Below are 23,584 nucleotides of genomic sequence, written 5' to 3'. Positions count from 1 at the left end.
ATGGAAGTGATGCATCTCTTTATTATACCTAATTAATAAAGACCTAGTTAATTAGCAGGAAGTAAGCTCTACCATAATGGCCTTGCTTCTGAGTGCCTATGCAGGCTAGCGCTGCAGAGCATTTGACAATATTCCTATCCTTAATTTTAGAACACTTCTAATAACATACAGTATTTAATTGACTCCGCTGTGCTTAGAAGGGTAAATAATGGTGGCAAGGAGATTTAAATAAATCAATAGAGCATAAAGCAATAAAGCATTTATGTTAAAAAAACCTAAATTGACATAACCTCAGCTCCTTTGCCTATGAGTGCAGGAAAAGCTACCCATTCATTTCATTATGAAAGACTCATTGTTTTCAGCAAAAATTCCCAGCACAAATGTCATGTTTAAAAAAAAAGTGTGTATCAGTAATAAGTGCAGTTAACTGTAATGTAAAACAAACAATACTTTAATCCTTCTAATAGATTCACCAAGAATAAGCAATGAGAGACCCAGTCTTCTCCCCAAGAAGTACAGTAAGCAGAAATGAAGATAATTAAGTAATCATTTAGTCTCCCCACATGTCTATATACAATAGTGCTGGAGTCAACCTCCCATAATTTACAACTGGAAATTTTAATCGTTGTAGTTCAAAATATCTGGAATGCAATTGGGTAAAGGAGGCTGTTGTAGGTTACCAAAGGCAGACCAAATCTTGTTTTCTCATATTTATATCCAGAACTCTTTTGTCATTGTGTGTCTTTGAAGATGTATCCCTTTCCAGGAGAAACTGCAGCTTTAAGTGCTTCTTCCCAACTCTTTGTATCACAGAAAGTTGATAAGGCATCAAACACTAAAAGAAATGCATTGGATAGTTACAAAAAAGGTCATGAAAATTACGAGGAGGATCGAATCCAATCATGGCATAACAGAGCTTCTATAGAAACAATGCCCATCCTCTGTATTGTTAGACTCTTATTTTCCAACAATAATTTAAAAATGTTAATAAGGAGTATGCAAGATTTGTGGTCTTTAATACAGCATGACTCTTTACATTCAAGACTTTCCTACTTTGCTCAAGGTAGATCTCTACTGTTTAATGCCTATTTGTCCATATATCATAGGATAGCTCCCCTACGTTAGGACTATGTCTACCTAAGGAGGAGCAATTTCTTGAACAGTTCATGTGATATGACATTTTGTGCCCTAAAAAGTACAATAAACAAAAGTGAAGATCAATTCTGTAGAGAACTGAATCCAAAACTCCACTGTGCACAAATCAACTGTGCAACCGTTGTCAGAAAGGTGTAGTTTTTAAAAAAAATACCATCCATGCAAGTTATCAGGAGTTAATTTGCAACAGCTATGATAATTCCAGCTATAAATTGTATAGGAAAGCTGGTGGTAATACCATGCCTGCAAATAGATGGCCGTAAATTCTATCAACAGGTGTGTGCATTACTTACCTTGGTTGATTGCTAAGGTTGTCGAGTGGTAATTTTTTGCATTGATGTTTTTTACCATGTATTCTTGAATAGGCAATCTTGCTGTCTGCAGATGTCTTTCCTGGGCAATTTGGAAAGTGAGTTTCTACAAAAACAAATTATATATACTAAAAAGAGGAAGGGAGGAAATGATTCTTTATGCCAGCTTTTTTAAAAGAATTACATCTGGCTATTAGATTCTTTAAAAAGCTCATGATGCCAATCCTCCAAATCCAGAAGCTCTATCTTAATGATGTTAGCTAATTGTTCACAGGAAAATTAAATTTGTGAAGAGGTAAGTTCCTGCAGTTCACCACTAAAATACTACCCAGCTATTTCTGTAAGAATATAATATGTTCAATATACTTACTTTTTGAATGCTTTCATCCACCAGCCCTCCCAAAATATGTACTTTTTGTGGATCAACTTCCTCAAGAACTAAAATGAGAAGAACACAAATAAATAAACATCTAGTAATAAAGACAGACTGCATTATATCATCCTCGGTACCATCTTCATAATCATGTTATGTTTTGCCTATCCATAACATCTCTAGCAAGAGCCAGTAATAAAGGCAAAGAAATACAGAGAACAACAAAACTGGCAGTAAAGGTATAACACTATTATTATGAATGGGGAGCATTCAAAACATACATTGTCCCTCTATATGGGGCAACTTTTGAAAGTCATTCAAAAACTGCAACTGGTTCAGAATGCAGGTGCACTAAACTCATGTAACATCATCTCCTTGGTAGGCTCTTTTAACACCACTACTTTGAGTTGCATTGGTCCCAGTATGTTTCTTAGTGCAGTTGGTCACCTATAAGATCTTCATAGTACAAGACTGGACTACTTGCAAGATTGCCTATCTATACTTATTTCTGCCAATTCCATGAGATCTGACCGGTAGGCATGTTTTGAGTTCATGCAATTAAACAATAACATCTACTGGTATCTAGGAGGCTTAACTTCTGTTGCTGTGTCTGCCTGTGGAACAATTTACCCCTCCTTATCCCAAAATTCAGGCTGCCTGAATCCCAATGGCCAGTAAAAGCTTAGTTTTCTTCTGGGGCACTGGGCCAAGAAGCTAGGTGAACCTCATTTTAGGGGATTATTGCAGGGAATATGTTTGCTACATGGGTGTGATGTGTTTCAAGTTTCGTTTATGTTTCTAATTACCTAATCATATGCCAGGAGGTGGAGAAGAACAATAGGTTGGTTTTTTAAAAAAAATGCATGTTGAGAGTTTGGGTGAAAATTTCATTAGTCTCTTCTCATAACACATTTAACTCAATTAGATACTAATTATTCTGTCACTGGTGGCTTTGGCAGCACACAGTCCTACTAACTAGCTAAAAAAATAATAATCAGAACTTGGAGAATTTAGAATCTCTGTCCACTTTCTCCAAGAAATGCCATATATTGCATCTGTCAAGGATCAGAGATTTTGGGAGATCCAGGCAGTTCAAATGTGTATAAAGATTTATTGTAAGCTCAAGTTCTCTACAAGAATCTGAACTACCAACGGTCAAAGGAAATTAGGAATTAAAAATAGAAAGGAATTCAAGGTGGACTGGCCTAAAATGTCTTGTGGGCGTGAAGGGACTCCTGACTAATGATGCGTTTGACCCCTCCCTCAAGCTCAGCCTGGTCATCTCCTACAGCATCTGCCCTATTACTATTCCAATAAGGTTCCATGACACTACTAACCCTTTTTCCATTTCCTTTTTCATCCAATCAGAATGTGGGAGCTTTGTTCTAGAGTAGGCATGTCCAACCAGCAGCCCAAGCAGCTTTGGATAGCTGATCATGCAGCCCCCCAAGATTAAAACCTTTTAATATTATTATGTGATTTATATACTGTACATTAGCTATATTGTAAATATTTTATATGTGTCCCAGGACAATTCCTCTTCACTCAATGTAGCCCAGACAAGCCAAATGTTCTATATTGTACAGCTAAACTTAGTAGGCAATTTTGTAATGGAGAGGCTTCTACCACTCTTTATGTCAAATTCTCTTTTCCTTGAATACTTACACAAAATGGGTCAAAATCAATGGTAGATAACGAACCAATAGCTCCGGGATTTGAAACCCACTACTGGTCAAAATGGGATGTTCTATAATACAGCTGACTTGGTGGAATTAGTTGGGTCCGTTCTGAGGCAAATTTAACTCTAGGGGAGAGGAGCAGGGTAATTGATTCTTCTCTGTGTTGCTACATTAACTCTCTCCCTGAGCCAGTTAAGCATGCAGTGAGAACAAGATCATTGAATAATATGTTATTCTACCTTAATTCTCTGAATTGCGTAGCGGTCTTAAAAAAATGACTAAAATCAGAAAGACTGAAATAGAACTGCTGCCAAAAGTGTCAAGCCACTGCTTTGGTTCAAAACAAAATGTCTGGGTGTGCTCATTCAATTTTTTTAAATTCTGCCTAACAAAATCTACACACTATATAATACAGAAGACGTATAATAATTATGGTTTCTATCTGACCCCAATTTCTCCTTGCCTGCTTTGTGAAGGGGTTTTTTTTCTCCTTCCCAGCTCCAATGAGCTTACTCACTGGACTCTTTTGAAGAATTTTCCTTCCTCATTAAAAAAAATATTCTTAATTATGTTTTATCTGTCTGCAAACTTTGCTGTTTTCCAAAGCTTGCTGGTGCTCTCAGCAAGCTTGTGTTTAGCTGCTGATGTTATTTTGGCTAAATAAAACATTAAGTGCTGGTACTTGAGTACTGGAAATGAAGGGAACAATGTTATTTATAGATACCATTTACACTATCATTTTCTCATATCTCCAGTAAGAGTATTTCTGGCTTAAATTGCATTAAACTAAACTACCATCTGCTTAATATTATAGATTTTTCTATTTTGAGACATACCCTAATTATTGCTAGTAATTAGCTCTATTTTTGTTCTAAAGGTTACTATATATTCCATGCTAGTCTATATTATTTTATTATCTTTTTGAAAAATACACTAGAACAGCGGTTCCCAACTTTTCCACCTTGGCTGCCTGGCCTGGCGGGGGGAGGTATGTGAGTGGCAGGTGCATGCAAGCATGCATGGCTCCATTGGTGGGAGAGGCGGGCGCGCATGCCCTCCACTCAAGCAAATGGAGCTTCACACGTGAGCGGAGGGTGCTTGTGCTTGCACGCAAAGTTCCACTCGTGTGAGCCGAGACCGCTTGCGTGCAAAGCTCCATTCAGGTGAATGGAGCTTCGTGCGCAAGACTCCTCCACTCACATGAGTAGAGCTTTGCACATGAACACAAGTACCCTTTGCTCAAGAGCACTCCGCTTGTGAGCACAAAGGCCCACCACTCGTGCGAGTGGAGTTTTATGCCATGTGCTTGCTGCCACCCAGTTTCAAGTAGTGGGCCGTCGCCTGGGGGGTTGAGGAATCCTTGCAGTAGAAGTTCTGTAGCTTCTGTTTAGGCAGCCTTTAGTGATTTTAAATCAACATTTAATTCATTTTTTAGATTTCCTCAATAGGAAAGGCTTGGTATTTTAGATACAGTTATTCTTCCTAATCCAGGAGTTTCATAAATATTCTAGAATTAGGAACTTGATGTTACTCACAAGGTCTATAAACTTAGCTCCCTCCTTGTTCAACTTATACATGAATTCATAGGCAAAGAAATTTTCGGATCCAAACTTTCAGCCCTCTAAAGCAGTGGTCACCGAAAATTTTGGTGGTCCACAGAAAAATTTGCATTTTTTTATACTGCACTAAATACTATTTAGCTTTTTAAAAAAATCATATTAGTGGTCCACGGGATTTAAAATTATGAATTTTGTGGTCCCTGAGGTCCAAAAGGTTGGCGACCCCTGGTCTAGAGTAACAGACATGAATTCCCCACTCTTTTTTAATGGAGATGATCATTTCAAGAGTTTCGAATAGCCTCAGATGCTCACTTAATATTTTTGTGCATTACTGCAAGGAAAATCACCTTGGGATATATTTCCAGAAGACTAAAGTACAAGCAAGTTCTCGACTTAAAACTGGTTGTTGAGTGACTGTTAGAAATTACAATGGACCTCGAGTTACTTACAACCTGGTTTTGACAGTCTCCTACTCCCCGCAGATCACATGATCAAATTTGGCAACTGGCAACATTTGCAGTGTCCCATGGTCACGTGATCGCAACTTGCAATATTTTTTGCTGGAAACTAGTGTTTACTTCCCATTTCCAGCAAAAATGTCCACTGGGTATAATGAGTTCTCTTAACTACCACAGTGTTCATTTAATGACCATCATGACATATAGCCTTAATTCTAGGCTCAATTATGCTTTTAAGTCAAAAACTATCTAAAATGATCTTTCCTAAAACATTTAGGAAGTTTCTCTGGGTAACAGACATAGCAAGTGAGGAGTTTTAAATATCCTAGTGTAGTCCTTCAAGACTCAGGATCATGGGATACAGGTATCAAATCTGTATTCTTCTGGCCTCTCCGAGATTCTTCAACTCTTCTAATTTTTTTTTTTTCACAGAAGAGGACTCATCTTTACAGCTCTAGAACTATTCACTGACCAATGCTTGGCTCAGTTGCTTATTGACGGCCGTGGCCAGGGGGGCCTTTTATCAGGTTCGCCTGATTCGCCAGTTGCAGCCCTTTCTGGATCGGGACGCCTTGCGCACAGTCACTCATGCCCTTGTTACTTCCCGGTTGGACTATTGTAATGCTCTCTACATGGGGCTCCCCTTGAAGAGCACTCGGAGGCTCCAGCTGGTCCAGAATGCGGCCGCGCGGGTGGTTATGGGCGCAACCCGTTATGCCCATGTGACACCCCTCCTGCGCGAGCTGCACTGGCTCCCGGTGGTCTTCCGGGTGCGATTCAAGGTGTTGGTTACCACCTTTAAAGCGCTCCATGGCATAGGACCCAGGTACCTCCGAGACCGTCCTCTGCCACCAATAGCCTCCCACCGACCAGTTCGTTCCCACAGAGAGGGCCTCCTCAGGGTGCCATCAGCCAAGTTATGTCGGCTGGCGGCGCCCAGGGGGAGGGCCTTCTCTGTGGGAGCCCCAGCCCTGTGGAATGAACTGCCCCCGGAAATTCGTAAGATCTCCGACCTCCGGGTGTTTCGCTGCACATTGAAGACCCTGTTGTTCCGCCAGGCCGGACTATCAACACAATAGTTTTAAATTGGGGTATTTAAATTTATTGGGGTTTTAAATTTGAGCCACTTATTTAATTATTTTAAATTTTATATCATTGTTTTGTCTGTGTTTTTAAATAGGCTGTACACCGCCCTGAGTCCTTCGGGAGAAGGGCGGTATAGAAATAAAATTATTATTATTATTATTATTATTATTATTATTATTATTATTATTATTATAGATCTCCATTCCATTCTTACCCAAATTACCGGTATAGGCTGATTTTTGAGGAAATAGTACAAACTAAATCTATTACAGCAATGCTTCAAGCTCTAAAATGTGCATTCAATGCAATTCTAAGGCTAAAAGTGGCCACATGAGGAAATAGCTTTATTATTCATTTTTGATCCCATTACTTTGATCCCATTTAGCCAATAAATTCCAGTTGTTTTAGATTCTAGTGATTGTTAGAACATTTCTCAATTTCCGAATTTCCTCAAATTTATGGTAGCTGGGAGTTATCAAAGAAAGGCTCTTAGACAGCGAATAGTAGAATGAGAGAGGCCTCATTCAAAATTTATCCCATTACAGTTTAACCACCCTAGATGGATGTCAGCTAATTATGCTGACTCACCATCTTCCCCATTTCAACAAGGACTTTTCTTCAGAGCAAGGTCAATAGTTGACCTTTAGCATTTTTATATGGGAGAGTTAATAAAAGTTCCTATAGCAAATCAGACTTGCCCTTATGGGCAATAAATCCATCCATACATTCATGCTAACAAGAAGATTCCATTTTCCTTTGTTGTTACATGCCCAAGATCAGTCTGAACAATCTTATATTATTTCCCTTCTATTAGATAATAAAAGCCTTACTATAAATAATATAACAAAGTTTTACACAGAAGCTGGACAAACAGCTGACTTCTGATCTATATCAGCAATATGATGATACTGGCTCCATTAATATTTGGAAATGTATAAATGAATTTCAATTTAGTAACAATTTAGATTATTAGATTTTAAAATATAGTTTATAACTATATGGTTTGTTTACTGCATTACTGTATGGACTGAATACCTAGATATAGATTTTACTTAAAATTCATTTTATAGTACTTTTTATCTTATTTTATGGTTCCTTTTATGTTATTTAATGTTAATTTTTAAGTCTTAGTAAGAGTCCAGTGTTGCATTATTTCAGCAGTGCTGCAAAAACCTTCAATTGAGAATCCTCACCCCACCAATCAAGACAGATTAATTTTTGGTTCCTAGCCATAGTATTTAGAGAAAGAGGAAGTGCATCAGCAAGCACCACAAGCCTGGATTAGGTTGGGTTACAGTTATAGTTACCCTACTTACTGCTATTCTTACTAAGGATGAGTTCATATAATTGTTGCTTAGTGTGGCATATAAGGCTGCTTGTCCCAGCTGGGGCAATATATGGCATCAGCTGACAGTTCATGAGGAGGATGTAAAATAAGTGGAAACAAGTTTAAGCTGATTTGGAACATACATTAAGAAACCCCAAATCCAATTATTACTCATTTTAAAATAAGAACAACACATTTTAAACAGTCCCAAGGCTGTAATATACCATTATCAGAATCTGGTGTGAGATACACAATCACATCCAAAGGAAATAGATCAAGATAACTTTCTGCGGTAACATCCATCTGAAAAAGAATGCAACATACATAAATGGAATTTCAAAAAATCCTTTTAGAGAGGCCACTTGTGCAGGAATGAGAGTGCAATTTTGGAAAAACATGCCACGCTGACTCCATTACTATTCTACTGAAAAACACATTTGAATCAAAACAGCATTTTAGCCCAATTTAAGCCTAATAATATTTCACAACACTATTGAAGATATTAAACTACAGGACTTCTTAAAAGCAACTATTCTGTGCCTAGTAATGTTGGGACTGCAACTCTAGAAGGTACCAAGTTAACTATACAGAGAATATTATGGGAAAGGAAGGCAAAGCTACCAATTCTATGCGTTTTGCCTTCTATTGATAAGAGCAACTTGAGGAAGAAACTATTTTCCTTCAGTGTCATCACTTGGAGAAAGCTAAAGCAGAGGGAAAGAGGGGAGATATACTTACCAGATAATTGGCAAATCCATCATTCATTCTCAAGCATGCTTCATAAATAGGACTGTTTTTCACAATTCCTGTGAGGTGGAGCCAAAAGGGCTTCTGAGCTTTCTTGTTAGACCCATAAAGCCGCCTAATCTGTGCAGCAAGCCGACTTATTTCCTTTGAAGAAGAAGGAAAAGTCTCTGTGGGTTTTTGTTTGTTTTTTTGCTCTAGATACTCATATTGGGAACATGTGTCTGGAACTCATTATTTAACAGCAGGACTAAACTCATATTTCTAATAAGGTACAGTAATTCCAGAGGTGGTTCGGAGAACTGGTAAATACTACCTCTGACTGGCCCCGCCCCCATCTATTCTCTGCCTCCCAAGTCCCAGTTGATCAGGAGGAAATAGGGATTTTGCAGTAACCTTCCCCTGGAGTGGGAGGGAATGGAGATTTTACAGTATCCTTTCCCTGCCACGCCCACCAAGCCACACCACGCCCAAGCCACACCCACAGAACCTGTAGTAAAAACAATTGAATCCCACCACTGAGTAATTCTCTGCCAAGAACTCTGTGTTCTCCATAAAGTATCAAATACTATATGAGAATTTGGAAATGTAACTCATCACATTTATGTCTTTAATTGTTAAGTTTCCACAGGCCAACTTATATTAACATATTTAATAACTTGAGGGCAAACAAGAGCTAAGGAGGGACATCATGAAGTATATGAATCCAAGAACTGCAGTTTTATTTCAGGCTGATGTAACTGCTCTAAATTTCCTCCTGAGCAATAGCTGTTTAGAGAGCCAATTTGGCATACTGTTTAAGGTACTGAGCAACAAACCAGGAGACTGTAAGTTCTATCTAGCCCCACCTTGGGCACAAAACTAGCTGTGTGATCTTGGACCAGTTACTTTCTCTCAGCTCTAAGAAGCAGGCAAGGACAAAACATTTCTGAAACCTTGCCAAGAAAACTGCAGACACTTGTCAAGGCAGTTGCCAGGAGTCAAAACTAACTCAAAGGAACAAAAAAAAAAAAAACCCAAACCCCTGCTTATGAGCATCTCAAAACACTGGATCTCATGCTCTGCCATATGTGATTGTAATACACATTTTGATCTTGCAACATTGTCATCAAATTTAATAAAGAGCACTCCTTCCATCTATTGCCTTTCAGTGGCCCTAAAGCCCTCTCCATTCCACTTCCAGTATATCTAATCCAAGAGGTAAATCTTAAAAAATATGCTACAAATCCTGCCAATCTCAATGTTTCCTCAATTCAAGAGAACTTAGTCATATAACTACAAGCAAGGTATAAAATCTCTCACAGAATATGACTCCTTCATCCAACCATTTCCTTTCCCCATGGATGCTGCAGAGGTTGTGTTTCCTGCACTTACAGAACTAACCTATAGAACGAACTTATAGAATTTACAGAACTAACAACTTACATTCCACTCTGGGTTTAAATGTGCAGGAAGCTTTCTATTGTTTTCATGAGGAAAAATCAAATGTTCATGTCCAAATTTCTAATTTTTATGGAGTACAATTCTTCAGTTAATATATCAAATAATACTACTGAATGCAACCTCTTCAAAGTATTGCAAAATAAGTACTCAAGAGCAGAGGCACACTCACCAGTCCTGAAAATCAAATTCCATGTTTTTTAAAAAGAGCAAATAATATAAAGCTACCTTCTTAGTCATGTGACCGGTCAAGCTCATATCAATACACAGCCGAGGACCTGTTGCCTTGGCCTCTAGAAGACGATCTTTTGCAATGGCTTTTAGATCTCGCTTACTAAGTTGAGGAGCAGTGCCTGAAATAGATAAAAGAGAAAAAATCATCACTACTGAACGACATTAAGCATACAGGTGAGGCATAAGCCATGATTTTGCAGGGTAGCAATAACTTCTTTGAAAGGCACTTCAGTGCCTATAAATCAAAATCTCTCCAAAAATAAAATGTTGCCCAGCCTGCCCTACACTTCCTTCCATGTGAACAATACAAAATACTAGCTGTAGTAGGGAAACCTCTTTCAGAAAACCCGACCGCCATTATGGTTCTCACAGAAAACCTAAATTAAGTTCCTTGAAGCTTCCAAGTACAGAGAGCAAACTATTTTCCACCAAAGATGGAGACAGAAATTATACTGTGTTTCTTGTACCTTTTTGTTCAGCATGCTTCGCTTTACGTCGTTCTCTTTCACATTTTCTTTTATCCTTCTTTGCAGAAACAATCTTCTCCCAGTGCCGTTGTTTCCTTAGAACATTCCTCTTAATATAAAGAAAAATAAACAGACACACTTAAGGGAGGAAAAGAAACCATTTGCAAAGATTTTCTTATCAGAACTGGATGTTAGAGATGTATATACGTTTGGATGTATATGAATATGTTCCATGGTTTAAATTTCCCAAATCTTGCATATGTTCATCTAATAAAAGTGTACACAGTAGCTATTTATCCTTTCATTTTCTACCTCTCACACACAGAAACTATTACAAATTGCAGCTATTTTACACAAATAGAAAGGAATACATAAGCATGTGCTGTATTTTTCCCAGATAACCACTAAAGAGTGGCAGAATATTTATGAGTTAATATTTCTTCTGCCTCTAAAAATTATTTATTCAGTGCTTTCAGTCAATAGCAGATGTTAAGTGTAAATGGCATTTTGGCACACTGCTTGCCTTTCTAAATGCATAAAAGATCTTTGTGGAAATCCAGGAAATATCTTCTGTAGAAGTATTTTTGTAGCAACATTTTTATTAATATGGTTGGCTTGACAGTCATCCAGATGTTTAGATTGGATTTGGCATTTTTATCCCTCAATTTCGTTCTTCTCAAGGACTGCTTATGATGATGATGATGGTCACAGTCAGCCAGACGTTTAGACTAGATTTTTTAAATACATCTTTTGAGTCTTCCTTGCCTGAGGGTGTTAAAGGTATCATCACAGGAGGTAAACTGTTTTAAATAAAGCTGCCTTTTGCAATTGACCTGCAGTGATTTAGTCACTGCTGATGGTGTTCAAGTGGTCATCCAGTTATTATTATTATTAAAGGATTTTTAGGCCACTGGTACAGAGAAAGGCTCAGCTGATTTCAACATGACAACTTTTTGGCACCAGCTTAAAAATTTTCCATTGGCCCAGACATTTTACAGGAAATCTGTTTTGATTCTTGTTTGAATGTGTTTTATATTATGGTAATTTCCCATTTTCTTTGTATTAATATCTTTTAGCTAAAGAGCAACAATGAGCTATTTCAAAATATGCAAGTTAAAGGAAAAGGGAAGTAAACAAAACCTTTGTTGCTGCCTACAAACTGGGAAGGAAGGAAGGCCACAATGTATAAGTATCTACCTTACATATCCACAGGTATGCCTTTAAACAAAGCCATTGTTACAAGACTTTCAGGCCCTTCTTCAATGTAAAATATGATCCCTGTGAAACACTGAGATTCACAACATGAAACAACATTAAAATTGCCCCAATTTGCTTTTGACATGAATGACACTTTACATACCGAACACCAATTCTCATTTCCTGTAACCTGTTCACTGGATCTTTCATCATTCCCATCAATTTCCAGAAGCTCAAATGCATCCCAGAGATCTTCCCCATGTCCATCTCCATAGTTTTGCTGTTGATCACAATGATCTCCACAGATATTTTTCTCTACTTTCTTCTCAGGATTAGTCATTGTTGTTTTTTGTCCAAACTGCTGTGAAAACATAGGGGAAAAAAATGACATTAAATGCTGGGCCATAGAATTCAATTGACAGAACTGAAACTGCTCTCATCCAGCTAGTAAAGCAGGATAGTTTTATTCTGTACTGATTACAGATTCTGGCTACTTTTCAAAAGAGCCCTAAGTAAGCATGTTATAGTAGTCTAACATTGAAACAAGAAGAGCATAACTCACTCTGTGTATTCATCCTTTATTCAGAAAATGGAAAAAGGTGTGAACCAGTTTTAAGGGGTGCTGATTAATAGCATGGAAAGGGAAGAATTATGCATTGCCAATTCCAGATACCTGAAAGGAGCCTCACCGGTATTCAAACGTTGTCCGTTGTGTAAGAATTTCAGAAGCATGCAATTCCTCCTGCCATATAAGGTCTTAAAGGCATCTATTCTACTTACAGCTTCTTAAGTAACATTGCACAAATACAATCAGTGCGGGGTCCAGAAAAAAAGATAAAACAAAATGTGCTTTATAGATAACTTTTATGAATACCCAACAGTCAAAACGCTTAAGTAGTTTAAGAGTCATGAATTATTGTTCAGACCAAACGTCTGTTACTCACCTCCCTTTAAGTAGCAATTTCTCAATCAGCTTTTCTTTTACTCTTCCGGACACTTTTGATTCATTAGGAAAAATTAGTCCCATGCTAAGGTTATTTCCTTCACCTATCTATAAGGCATCATCCAATGAGACTTCCCTCTACCGGGAACCAGCTGCATTCTGGGAATTGTAGTTTTCACAATGGGCGAAGGGACAGGATTGTCTGATTCAAGATTGGGCGGATGGGAACGTGCGTTGCTTTGATTTGGAGACGACTGAGGAGGAGTTTAGATTTGATTCGCTGGCCATCCGTTCTGAAATGTCATCCTGAGTTAGATTTCTTCATGGAAAGCAAAAATACTCTTTTAAATTCTGAAGCCTGTTTTCAAGTTTATGGTTTTATCGGGCCAGTCTTGATTTCTTTTTATCTTTTTTTTCCTAATGTTTAATAATAAGTCGCTCGGTAATTAGAAATCAGGCGGTCTATCAGCGATTTGATAGTATGCATCAACCATGCTTATGTTAAATACCTATATCCTACAAAGGGAGGAGCAGAAATATATTAACCACGCATTCTGAGTGCATATAACTCCCTGAACTTTAAACTCGGGTTGAATAAAGATTCACACAATTGCAGCGTTCACATAATATGCTAGGTCTCTCCTCTAAGAAAACACATTGAAGCCTAATCTGACAAATTGCCACCTGCATGCTGGTAAACCATAGATTAGGATAGCCCGACTCTTTCCAGAGGTTTTGTGCTTCCTTACAGATCTAGATTATCATTACCTTCCATTTGTAACTCCCCACGTTGTCTCTGTCTTTACCTCACATAAAACGTCTAAATCTGCTACTACCTATCAAAACACATGATGCACCCATAATAAATCTAGATTTTTTTTTCTTTAATGGATATCCTCTTGGAAAGAAAGAAAAAAACCACACAGGCGCACGCACCTAGAAGCTCACCTAAAACGATTTTGGAAAATAATTTAAAATGCGTTCTAAAGGAAAAAATGGGAAAACAGCAACGTGGCTATTGATCTGAAAGGCGCTTTCTGAAATCCTACTATCACTTACAAGAGAACAATCCCATTATCAAGCGAAACTGGAAAAGTGAGAGCCTTGCTCCGATTTCTATCCGTTGCATAACTCTCCCTCTGGTCTTTTCCTGCCATTGGTTACAAGCCTGCAACTTCCCCCTTTCTAGTGCAATTGATTTGCTCCTGGTGATTCTCCCCCCCCCCCCAAGGTTAGAAAAGGGGGCAGATTGGAAGACGCAGTTTCTTCCGATCCGAGAGCACGGTAGAAGCCTGAAAGCCCCAAACTTCTGTTGTTGCTCTTTCTTTGGGAAACACCAGAATGAAGCCGCTTCTCAGCAGCCTCCTGCAGCTCTGGCCTCGAGGATCTGTTTCGGTGAGTGTTACCCTCCATTTAGCCACTTCTGCAGGACTTGATCATCTCCAGTTAGGTTTCCTTGTCGAGCGAGAATTTTTCCCCAAATGTCCCGTTTGCTCCAGTTCTCTTATACTCTCTTCCCAAACTCCCTTCCAGATATGCGGTGCAATCTTTGGGGGAAATCTTTCGAGGTAGAAGAAAACATCTCTTTTGCAACTTGGATTCTTTTTCCAAGGCAGAGTTTCTCAACCTTGTCCACTTTTAAGATGTGGGGACTTCAACTCCCAGAATTCCCCAGGGACTGAGGAATTCTGGGAGTTGAAGTCCACACATCTTTAAAGTCGCTGAGGTTCAGAAACTCCTCTCTAAAGGGTCAAACTATGTTGTAAAGGGCACCGGGTACAAAATTGTGCTTGGGAGAAGACCTATTTTGAGTTGGAGAATTACCCAACTGTGATTCAGAAAAGGAGTCTAGGATGGGAATGGCAAACAAATGGGAGCTGGGGAGATTACCATAACTCTTTCTTGGGATGGATGCTTTTGGCTGAGAATTTAAAATGGCCACAGGTAGACACCACTGTCTTCTAATATTGAGTTAAGGTCCACAGGCCACCCCAGACTCTCAGAGATGAGGGGCAATGAGGCTGTTAGGGGCTGGCAGCTGGGGGTTTTCCCTGTTGGCTTCAGTTTGAGAAAGAGGTCTTGAATTGCCCCAGGTGATGTCTTCATGAAGAGAGGCCATTCAGAATACCTGGGGCAAAATTCAGAACATAATTATGTTAAGAAACAGATTATTATTGCAACTGGGTGAACTGTTAATTGGGAAACTGAATGTTGCAAGAGGTGACTCCATATTGCAAATACTGTAGGTGTGACTCTAGCTAACATTTCCCAATAACATTTTTTCTTTGGAAAAGTTGAATTTGAGTGAGGGTCTCCAGGGAAGTTATTAAAATTGCCACAGCAGATAATTAAAAGTGCCTGCACACTGATAAAAAATATATGTGAAAACTCATTGAGGCCAAAACTCAAAAAAAAAAAAAATTAAATATAGTTTTTTGTGTGAATTTAAATATACAATTCAATAAAGTATGCAATTTAACACTGCAAAATTGCACCACTTAAATGTAGTGATACCTTCTGAATATACCTGTTTGCAGATTCAGGGCTATGATCAGAGTGTATCCATATAATCTGAGGGTTGGATACTTTACATTATATTAAGAGGGTGAGGAATGGGGAAGGCTACAGGGACAATTTTAGTTAAGAGAATTTGCATAACTGAGATTCCACCGATTTAACCTTTTAACAGGAAAGATTTGGTCACTAATTTTTGTGTGTGCCTGAATTATGTTCACTGCAGCTTTCATTCTGATCCATAGTCTACCATTTCTCTTTTTCATTTGACATAAAAGGAATCTTCAATGTTTGTTAGCCTAATATCACAAATATCAGCTTCATTGCCAAAAAGCAGGTACAGCTCTTATACAATAACTCACTACCAGATCACTACCTACTGCTAAAAAATTTTTTTTCCTGACGTATTTTTTTCACTGTTTAAAAAAAAGCACTTTTTATTTTTTTCTTTGCCTGTGTATTTTTTTTATCTTTGGGGGAGGGTCAGGTGTCACCATTTTAAAAGCAATAAATAATTAAAAAATGGCTGGTCTGCCAAGTGCCCAAATTTGATGACAGGAGCACTGCAACGGTGGTAACTTCAACAAACAACCAGTCATAACTACCATTTGTTCAGCTCTGTTGCAATTTAGAATGGTCATTAAGTGGTGAGTAACTGTAGTTGCAGTTCTCTAAATCTGTGCATTCATTCATCTTTGCTTCGCTCCAAAGAAGTTGGAGGCAAGTAATTCTAATAATCCACTTTAAATCCAACAAACTCTTGACTCTCTTAAGTCCTGATATACAGTGTCTAGATAACATTGCACAACAGACAGTAAAACCTATTTAAAGTCTATGAAATCATCCTGGGAAAAAAAGAACTTTACTGACAGGTTGGGGTGAGTTGAGTCTGCTTTCTGCCTCTTTTATAAGTGATTCAAAGTTAGCAAATGTTCTATAATTTATTTCCCCCAGTTCTTCAAGCAAATTTGTCATTGGCGAGAATTCATCCCATTGAACAAGGTAGTGTGGGTAACTATAAACATTTCCTGCAGCAGTGTTAATTATACAGGCCTATTAAAGAGTTTCAGGCAATAAATGATGCAGTTCTAATTTCACTAAATTTGGGGAGCACTGATGAACTATATGCCATATGTACTTCATTAAATGAAATACTGTTTTATATATTTTTGTATTATAGCTTCTGCCACGAACCATGCCTGAGAGATTTGGGGGGAAACACCGAAGTGTAACCTTGAATCATGCATACCACACAAAAGGAGACAACACCAAGCCAACTGAGCGGTATCCAATGCCCAATAAGAAAGACCTACCACATGATATAATAGAACACCTGGAGGAAGCAGAAGCAACGGTAAAAGAAATCAGTTGGAAAAAATCAGTTCATAGAAGCTTGTATCTATCAACCTTCAACATAAGTGCTGTTCCTATACACTTGATTAGAGTTTGATCATTATCAGATTAAAGAGACATTAGGAGTTGCTTTGTTGGACAGCTGGTTTCTAACTCTACATGTGAACCTAATGATGATTAAAGAAGATTTGATATGCTATCTAATACATGTTTCTTATTCAGTTAAGTTACATACTGGGGTTTAAAATAGATGCAACAATCGGGTTGCGATTAGATGAGAAACAGGATCAGAAATAAAACACTTTTGTTTAGCCCTTTTCTGCTCTTCCAAGCTAGCTGGTACCTTTCATAGCATAGTAGAAAAGGAAAATGACAATGAAGGCTTCATCAGGTGCTATTTATTTGTTATTCACACTAATATTATAGCCCCATCATGCCATCAAGCCAGAAGAAGCACATCAGTCCTGTATCTTCAGAAACCCTCTATAAATCTCAACATCTGGTAACAGAAAACTCCCAAGGTGAAGGAGCACCTGTTGAGCTTCATTTTTCAGGCTTATTGTTTTGAAGCAATATGTTAGAATTTATTAAAAACTGCCTTAAAACAGATCAGCTTATTTGTCCACATAGCCCAATATTATTTAGCTGGCATTTGCTTTCCATTTACCTGCAGCCCAATCCTTTACATCCTTCCACTGAGAATTTGTTTTTTTTATGCTTAAAAAAACAGTTGTAAAGCTCAAGTCCTTCTTTTGCTAGGAGAGAATTGAGATCAGTCAACAGTACCCTTATATTTGAACCTCAGCACATTGTTTCAAAGATTTTGCAAATATTCTCAGGACCCAAGAATTCCATTCAGTTATTTAGTGTCTGCTAGAATGCAGGATCCACATCTGATTTCTCTCTCTTGGACCTGTTCCTCAATTAATCATTGTGTGTGCAAGTTGAGAATCAAGAACAATTAGGAGGGAATGTTTTTAGCACCAGCTAAGTTGTTGGTTGTCTTCCTTCAATGGCTTGGGAGGTAGCTGTCTTAAAATGAAAACTCACCCTGCTGTTTTTTAGAGGCGTGCTATCAGAGAAACCAGCAACAAATCTGAGAACATTATGGTTCAAGAAATACTAGCCCCTCTAGAATGTCTTGATACTAAATGGGGAGAATAATTCTGGACTTCTGAATATTTCCCTGAATAGTCTTGAATGTGATTTTAAGGTGTCTGACTATTTCCGCCTCCTTGATTCTCAGAATGGGTTTTTGCCCAATGTGTTTAAAGTGATGGCTAATCGACCAGAAGAATTTAGGGTATTCTTTGCCTATCACGATGTCGTCATGCACAAGAAAACAGGTATGAGTAGCAGTCAAACATGGATGCTTTGAAGATATTTTTCTAAACCAATTGCACTACATTGCATTCCAGTTGTGTTCCTAAGAATACAGGTGTACTTTAAGAACCATTGAAGTAAAGAAGGTTTGAGCCAACAGAGACTATTCAACTACTGTGATATCCGAAAGCTTTAAAATAATCTTAAGAGAATGCAGTAGGAATCTAATACAAAAGCAATTACCTTCCTAGGATACTTCACATACAGTAGGGAGTTAGTTCTGAATTACTGAATGCAGTTTCCCATGTTCTTTATGTGAATGCTAGAACCTAATAAGACTGCTGATGGCCTATTTGAGACTATTGTGAAGCTCAGAGAGGATTTAATTAAAATTCCCGATACATGTCACTAGAGCATGGCACTTTTCACCATAAAGGCTATAACTTAGATGTGAAACTGGTTATCTCTGGCAGTAGAAGTGGTTGCAGCAGAGATCATACATCATCTCATTCCTGTATAAAAGGCATGTCTCTCCCTGACTGTCAGGGAGAATGTCAGATAAGTGCTCAACCTATGCATAACTATTGTTGCCTTCTTCCTCTTAAAAAAACCCCAAACAATGATTGATTTTGCTTAAGATTTGGTCATTTGTCTAATGCTGAGAATGCAGTTCTATTCTTGTTTGATTATACTTGACTTAAGATGTCTGTTGATAATGACTGTTCACATTGACTTATGATTTCTGGGAAATGAGTGAATCTTGTTATGGCTTTGACTCTGTAATGTGTATTTGTACAGTACACTTTGTGGCAAGTGAGGCTTCTTTCAGCATTTAAAGAATATATCCCAGAAGAGGGCACATAGTATTTAATTATTAAAAAATTTCTTATTTTTGCTCCTACTGGCATAATAAAACATAAACATTTTTAAAAAGCTGATCTTGTATAATTATATGGTATTAGGGGAGGGTAACATTCATACACAACATCAACTTGTGCTTTGGTGAATCTGCCCTGAGACTACTCACCTTTCACAACTTTCTTCCTCTCCAGGAAAGCTAAGTATGGCTGACAAAGAGCTCATTGCTGTGGTTGTGAGTATTGTAAACCACACTCCCTACTGTGTAACTGTACATAGTGCCTCACATCGGAAGTACTCCAAGAAACCAACTTTAGCAGATCAGGTCAGTCCTCATATCTGTCCTGTTTGTCTCTTGAAAGCATATTCTTTTCCCTTATTATGATCTACCCCGTTTTCCCCAAAATAAGACATCCTCTGATAATAAGCCCAATCGGGCTTTTGAGCATATGGCAATAAGGTCAAGCCCTTATTTCAGGGTTCAAAAAAATATAAGACAGGGTCTTATTTTCGGGGAAACACGATAGTTGTATGAAAAGATCTGTAAAATTAGAAGACATGAATAAAAAATGGGTTTGCTTGCTTGCTTGCTTTGTTTGTAAGCTGTCCAAATCCATAAAGACTCTGTGCAGCAGACAGTTTCAGTATGTATGCATGAATTGCCTGCTCAACACATAATGTATAACTCTTAGACGTGTACATCAATATAAAGCAGAGCACCAAAAATGAATAAAAACAAGATAAAACCAAGATAACGAACCACAGTCATATAGATGCATGTAACTGAGGTTGGCATAACAAACATTCACTCTCCTAGCAGGAAAGTGGGTCAGTCAACATTAAAGCTCAGTGCCCAGGAGAAGAGCCACATCTTCATTGTTCTAGGAAAGGCTAATAGGATCAGGGCTGCCAACTATCCAGAGACAGACAGAGCAGCAGAGAAGATAACTTCACAGCCCCAGAAACAAGACCTGTAGCATGCTTACCCTGTGTAATCTAGTAGGACAGGCAGAAATAATCATGCAGTCCTGCTAATAATCCAGTCTTGCGTCATGTAGGGCAGGGTCTCCAACCTTGGCAACTTTCATACTTGTGGACTCCAACTCCCAGAATTCCTCAGCCAACATGGCTGGCTGAGGAATTCTAGTTGAAGTCCATGAGTCTTAAAGTTGCCAAAGTTGGAGACCTCTGATGTAGGGCTTTATAGGTGATAACTTGAATTGCATCCAGAAGCCTATTGGAAGCCAGTACAGCTTGTGAAATTATGCTACGTGAGTGTAGAATTATGCCCAATATTACCCACTTGCTGCAGTCTGGACCTGTTACAGGTTTCAAATAGACTTCAAGAGCAGCCTCACATAGATCTCATTGGAGAAATCTAGCCAGGAAGTGACTAAGGTGTGAGTGGATTCCTTGTATTTACCGTGTTTTCCCCAAAATAAGATCCTGTCTTATATTTTTTTGAACCCCAAAATAAGTGCTTGGCCTTTTTTGGGGAGGTCTTATTATTTTGGGAGGCATGGAGCAAGATGGGGCTCTTCTTGCCATCTTACCTGATATCCAGCTCTGCGTTTAAATACTTTCAGTGAGAGCTTATTTTCAGGAGAAGGGTTATTTTAGCGCATGCACTCAAAAGTTTTATTTTGGGGGAAACAGGGTATATACAATAAGTTCAAAAAAAGCAGAAGAAACAAGTTATACAAAAAGAAACTTGCTCTAAATTCAGATGTTCTGTAATTTTAAAAGATAGCAGCTTAAAAAGAAAGATGGAAAGATTACTGAAGAAAACTAAACCAAAAACATTATGTCCCAAAGTTTGTACTTTGCTTTTGTATAGGTGGCTGTGAATTGGAAACTGGCTGATCTAAATGATCGAGAAGTAGCCATGCTTGAGTTTGCCCTTGCTATCTGTAGAGCAGATAACATAACGGAAGAGCACTTCCAAAAGCTGGAGGCACATGGATTTGATCGAGAAGATGCCTGGGACATAGGCTCCATTTCAGCCTTTTTTGCCATGGCAAATCGCATAGCTCTCTTCACAGATATGCGTCCCAACCCGGAATATTATAACATGGATAGAGAAGAAGACAAGGTCCAATCTTCCAAATAAACTTTGCTGGTATTTACAAGAATATTTGCTCCTCAGTGCTATGGCTAAGTCTGGCTAATGGACAGCACCACTTTCTATTACATGCAATACTGTACTTTCAAAGTACTGTCCTATTTGGTTGATGTAGCACATCTTGCTTACTTTCATATACTTAAATATTTTCTACACTTTAGAGAATCTAATTCTAAAAAATGGGTCTGGTTTTATTTTTACCTTATTTATAATAATATTGAAACCTAATTTAATCCTTTTGCACCTCTGAGCTTTTCTATTTTGATCAAAAATGTTGATTTTTGGGGGGTTCAAACTGCAGTTTGGGGAGTAACATCACTTTAACTGCTGCTATATAATTACACTGATCAGAATACATAATTCTATTTATAACAGATTTGAGATGATTAGTCAATAATTTTGATTTTAATAATGAAGTAGACATTAGTACAAAAATGTACAATGCAATATTTCGTGGATTTAAAATGTGTCACTTTAGATTTTTGTCATGAATCAGGAATATTCTTACCTTGATGTTATAAATTACATATGCATAAAACATGTGTAATTAAAATATATTTGAACATTTATGGTAATTCTTGATAAAACCATTTAAGCCAGATTTCCAATTTTCAAAATGTTGAAGTCTGCTATTCTGTTTCTGTAAATGATGAACCTGTGTATTGAATATCTGTGTTGATAACACTGGTTAACTCCAATGTGTCTCTGATGTTTGCAATAGTGGCAAATATCTGTAGTTTGAGTATAGGATGACACTTACCTGATGTGACACCCCCCCCCCCATCACAAGACCTACTGACTACACAAAGCCCTTATAAGCAGAAGAACACTAACATCGACATCCCCTACATTCTGCTGAAGATGTTACCTAGCCTACTAAGGAAACATTCAGAAACCAGCCCACAAGCTCGGAGAACGAACCTCCACTCTCAAACATATATGCATCAACTTACAACCATTTGTTTAATGGTCGTTCAAAGTTACAATGGTACTGAAAAAAGTGGCCAGTTCTCACACTTATGACCATTGCAGCATCTCCACACTCATGTGATCATGCTTCAAATGCTTGGCAACTGGCACATATTTACAATGGTTGCAATGTCCTGGTGTTCTGGGATCGTCATTTGCAACCTTCCTAGGGAGCTTCTGACAATGGGGGAAGCCAGATTCACTTCACAACTACATGATTCACTTAAGGTCATAAAATGAGGGATGAACAAAAGCCTTGCTTACCAATGGAATTTTTGGATTCGATTGTGGTTGTAAATCAAGAGCTATCTATATACTTCTTCAAAAATCTTGAATACTAAGTGCTATTACTGGTAATATAATTGAACATAAATATATTGATTTCATAAATCACTTATCTTTTTAAAATTTATTTTCTAATAAAGTTCAAAATCTTATTTTTGCTTTCAATTTAGAAGTGGTATTGAAATTTTGTTTAAGTGTTTATTTTGTGGATGTTTATACGCTTTTGGGGAACTTTTTTTTTATAGTTTGCTTATGAATCTTTAATTTCTAATTTTTTCTTAGATTTTTTCTTTTTAATTATATTCCTCTTTTTAATTATATTCCATTGTTACTCACACAATGAATTAATAAATAAATGCTAATAAATTCTATCCTAATTTGTTTTCCATGTTAACTTCCCTCCTTCTAAAGAATTACTTATTATCTCAAGTATCTCATGTACATATAACTTAATCCTAATACAAACAGATATTTTAATACTCTTCTAGATCTTTTACTTATTCATTCTAAAAAGTACTTATCAATAACCTTTTTTATAAACTATCTTTTTTCATTTGTGATAGTCATTTCCAGCTTGGCCAAATCTCCAAGTTTGTTCCTTGAGTTTGCACCAGAGGGAGCCTTTTTCAAGTTTGCTTTTATTCCTATCCTGAATAATATAAATTGTTTCTCTTCCATTTGGTTGCAATATTATAAGTTTAAATGAAAACCTTCACCTCTATCAAATCTTTTCCATCCTTCTGAAAAAGCCTTAAATGTAACCCTTTTCTGTAAAAGAGTTTCAATAAAACCAAACTTTGTCTCCTTCCCACTTTTTCCTTCAGTTTGCAAACTTCCTGAATAATTTTATCTCTAGTAAATTCATTAAAAACAACTTAATTGAAATATCCCAAGGTGTGTTCAACTTTGTAAGTATGCACTTTTGAACTGTATATGAACATCCTGTGACGTGTTGAGAGAGGGTAACTGGCCCAAAGCCAGTTTTCATATATAAGATCGGACTAGAACTCACTGCCTCCTGGTTTCTAGCCTGGCATCTTAACCACTACATCAGAATCAGAATCATGCTAGAAGGGACCTTGGAAGTTTTCTAGTTCAGCCCTCTGTTCAAGCAAGAGATTCCATACCATTTCTGACAAGTGACTGTCCAATCTCTTCTTAAAAACCTCCAGTGATGAAGCACCCAC

The 23,584-nt window shown here is 37.7% G+C and overlaps 2 protein-coding genes across 3 annotated transcripts; one reads left to right on the top strand and one right to left on the bottom strand.

The window, feature by feature from the left end:
* Nucleotides 1-244: 244 nt before the first annotated feature.
* TRMT10B (tRNA methyltransferase 10B) lies at nucleotides 245-13,226 on the bottom strand. 2 transcript variants are annotated; one of them, XM_034410778.3, is made up of 9 exons: nucleotides 12,975-13,123; nucleotides 12,194-12,388; nucleotides 10,834-10,942; nucleotides 10,361-10,485; nucleotides 8,687-8,839; nucleotides 8,173-8,251; nucleotides 1,837-1,904; nucleotides 1,449-1,572; nucleotides 245-835 (listed from the first exon to the last, which is right to left on the bottom strand). In XM_034410778.3, the coding sequence occupies exons 2-9, from the start codon at nucleotides 12,368-12,370 to the stop codon at nucleotides 732-734; spliced, it is 939 nt and encodes a 312-aa protein (XP_034266669.1). In that variant the 5' UTR covers nucleotides 12,371-12,388; nucleotides 12,975-13,123; the 3' UTR covers nucleotides 245-731. The 2 variants fall into 2 exon arrangements, with proteins under 2 accessions (XP_034266669.1, XP_034266668.1); XM_034410777.3 differs by having other exon boundaries at nucleotides 436-835; nucleotides 12,194-12,391; nucleotides 12,975-13,226.
* A 256-nt stretch (nucleotides 13,227-13,482) lies between these two features.
* Nucleotides 13,483-23,204, top strand: LOC117661696 (uncharacterized). Its single transcript, XM_034410783.3, has 5 exons — nucleotides 13,483-14,368; nucleotides 16,668-16,841; nucleotides 18,087-18,186; nucleotides 19,216-19,346; nucleotides 20,859-23,204. Exons 1-5 carry the CDS (start codon nucleotides 14,315-14,317, stop codon nucleotides 21,129-21,131), a joined length of 732 nt encoding a protein of 243 aa, XP_034266674.1. The 5' UTR covers nucleotides 13,483-14,314; the 3' UTR covers nucleotides 21,132-23,204.
* The last annotated feature ends 380 nt before the right edge of the window (nucleotides 23,205-23,584 follow it).

The sequence above is a fragment of the Pantherophis guttatus genome, chromosome 2 (assembly GCF_059756535.1).
Source record: "Pantherophis guttatus breed Tessera chromosome 2, ASM5975653v1, whole genome shotgun sequence".
NCBI lineage: Eukaryota > Metazoa > Chordata > Lepidosauria > Squamata > Colubridae > Pantherophis > Pantherophis guttatus.
This window is presented reverse-complemented; position numbering and strand designations above follow the sequence as displayed.

Excerpts from the sequence above, each read along its gene's own strand:
- TRMT10B (XM_034410777.3), bottom strand. The coding sequence starts at position 12,370 with ATGACTAATCCTGAGAAGAAAGTAGAGAAAAATATCTGTGGAGATCAT. Across the intron at positions 8,840-10,360 it reads CCGGTCACATGACTAAGAAG|GAAATAAGTCGGCTTGCTGC; the intron begins GTAGCTTTATAT and ends TCTTCTTCAAAG. Across the intron at positions 1,905-8,172 it reads CACACCAGATTCTGATAATG|TTCTTGAGGAAGTTGATCCA; the intron begins GTATATTACAGC and ends TTCTCATTTTAG.
- LOC117661696 (XM_034410783.3), top strand. The coding sequence starts at position 14,315 with ATGAAGCCGCTTCTCAGCAGCCTCCTGCAGCTCTGGCCTCGAGGATCT. Across the intron at positions 14,369-16,667 it reads GGCCTCGAGGATCTGTTTCG|CTTCTGCCACGAACCATGCC; the intron begins GTGAGTGTTACC and ends TTTGTATTATAG. Across the intron at positions 16,842-18,086 it reads TGGAGGAAGCAGAAGCAACG|AATGGGTTTTTGCCCAATGT; the intron begins GTAAAAGAAATC and ends CTTGATTCTCAG.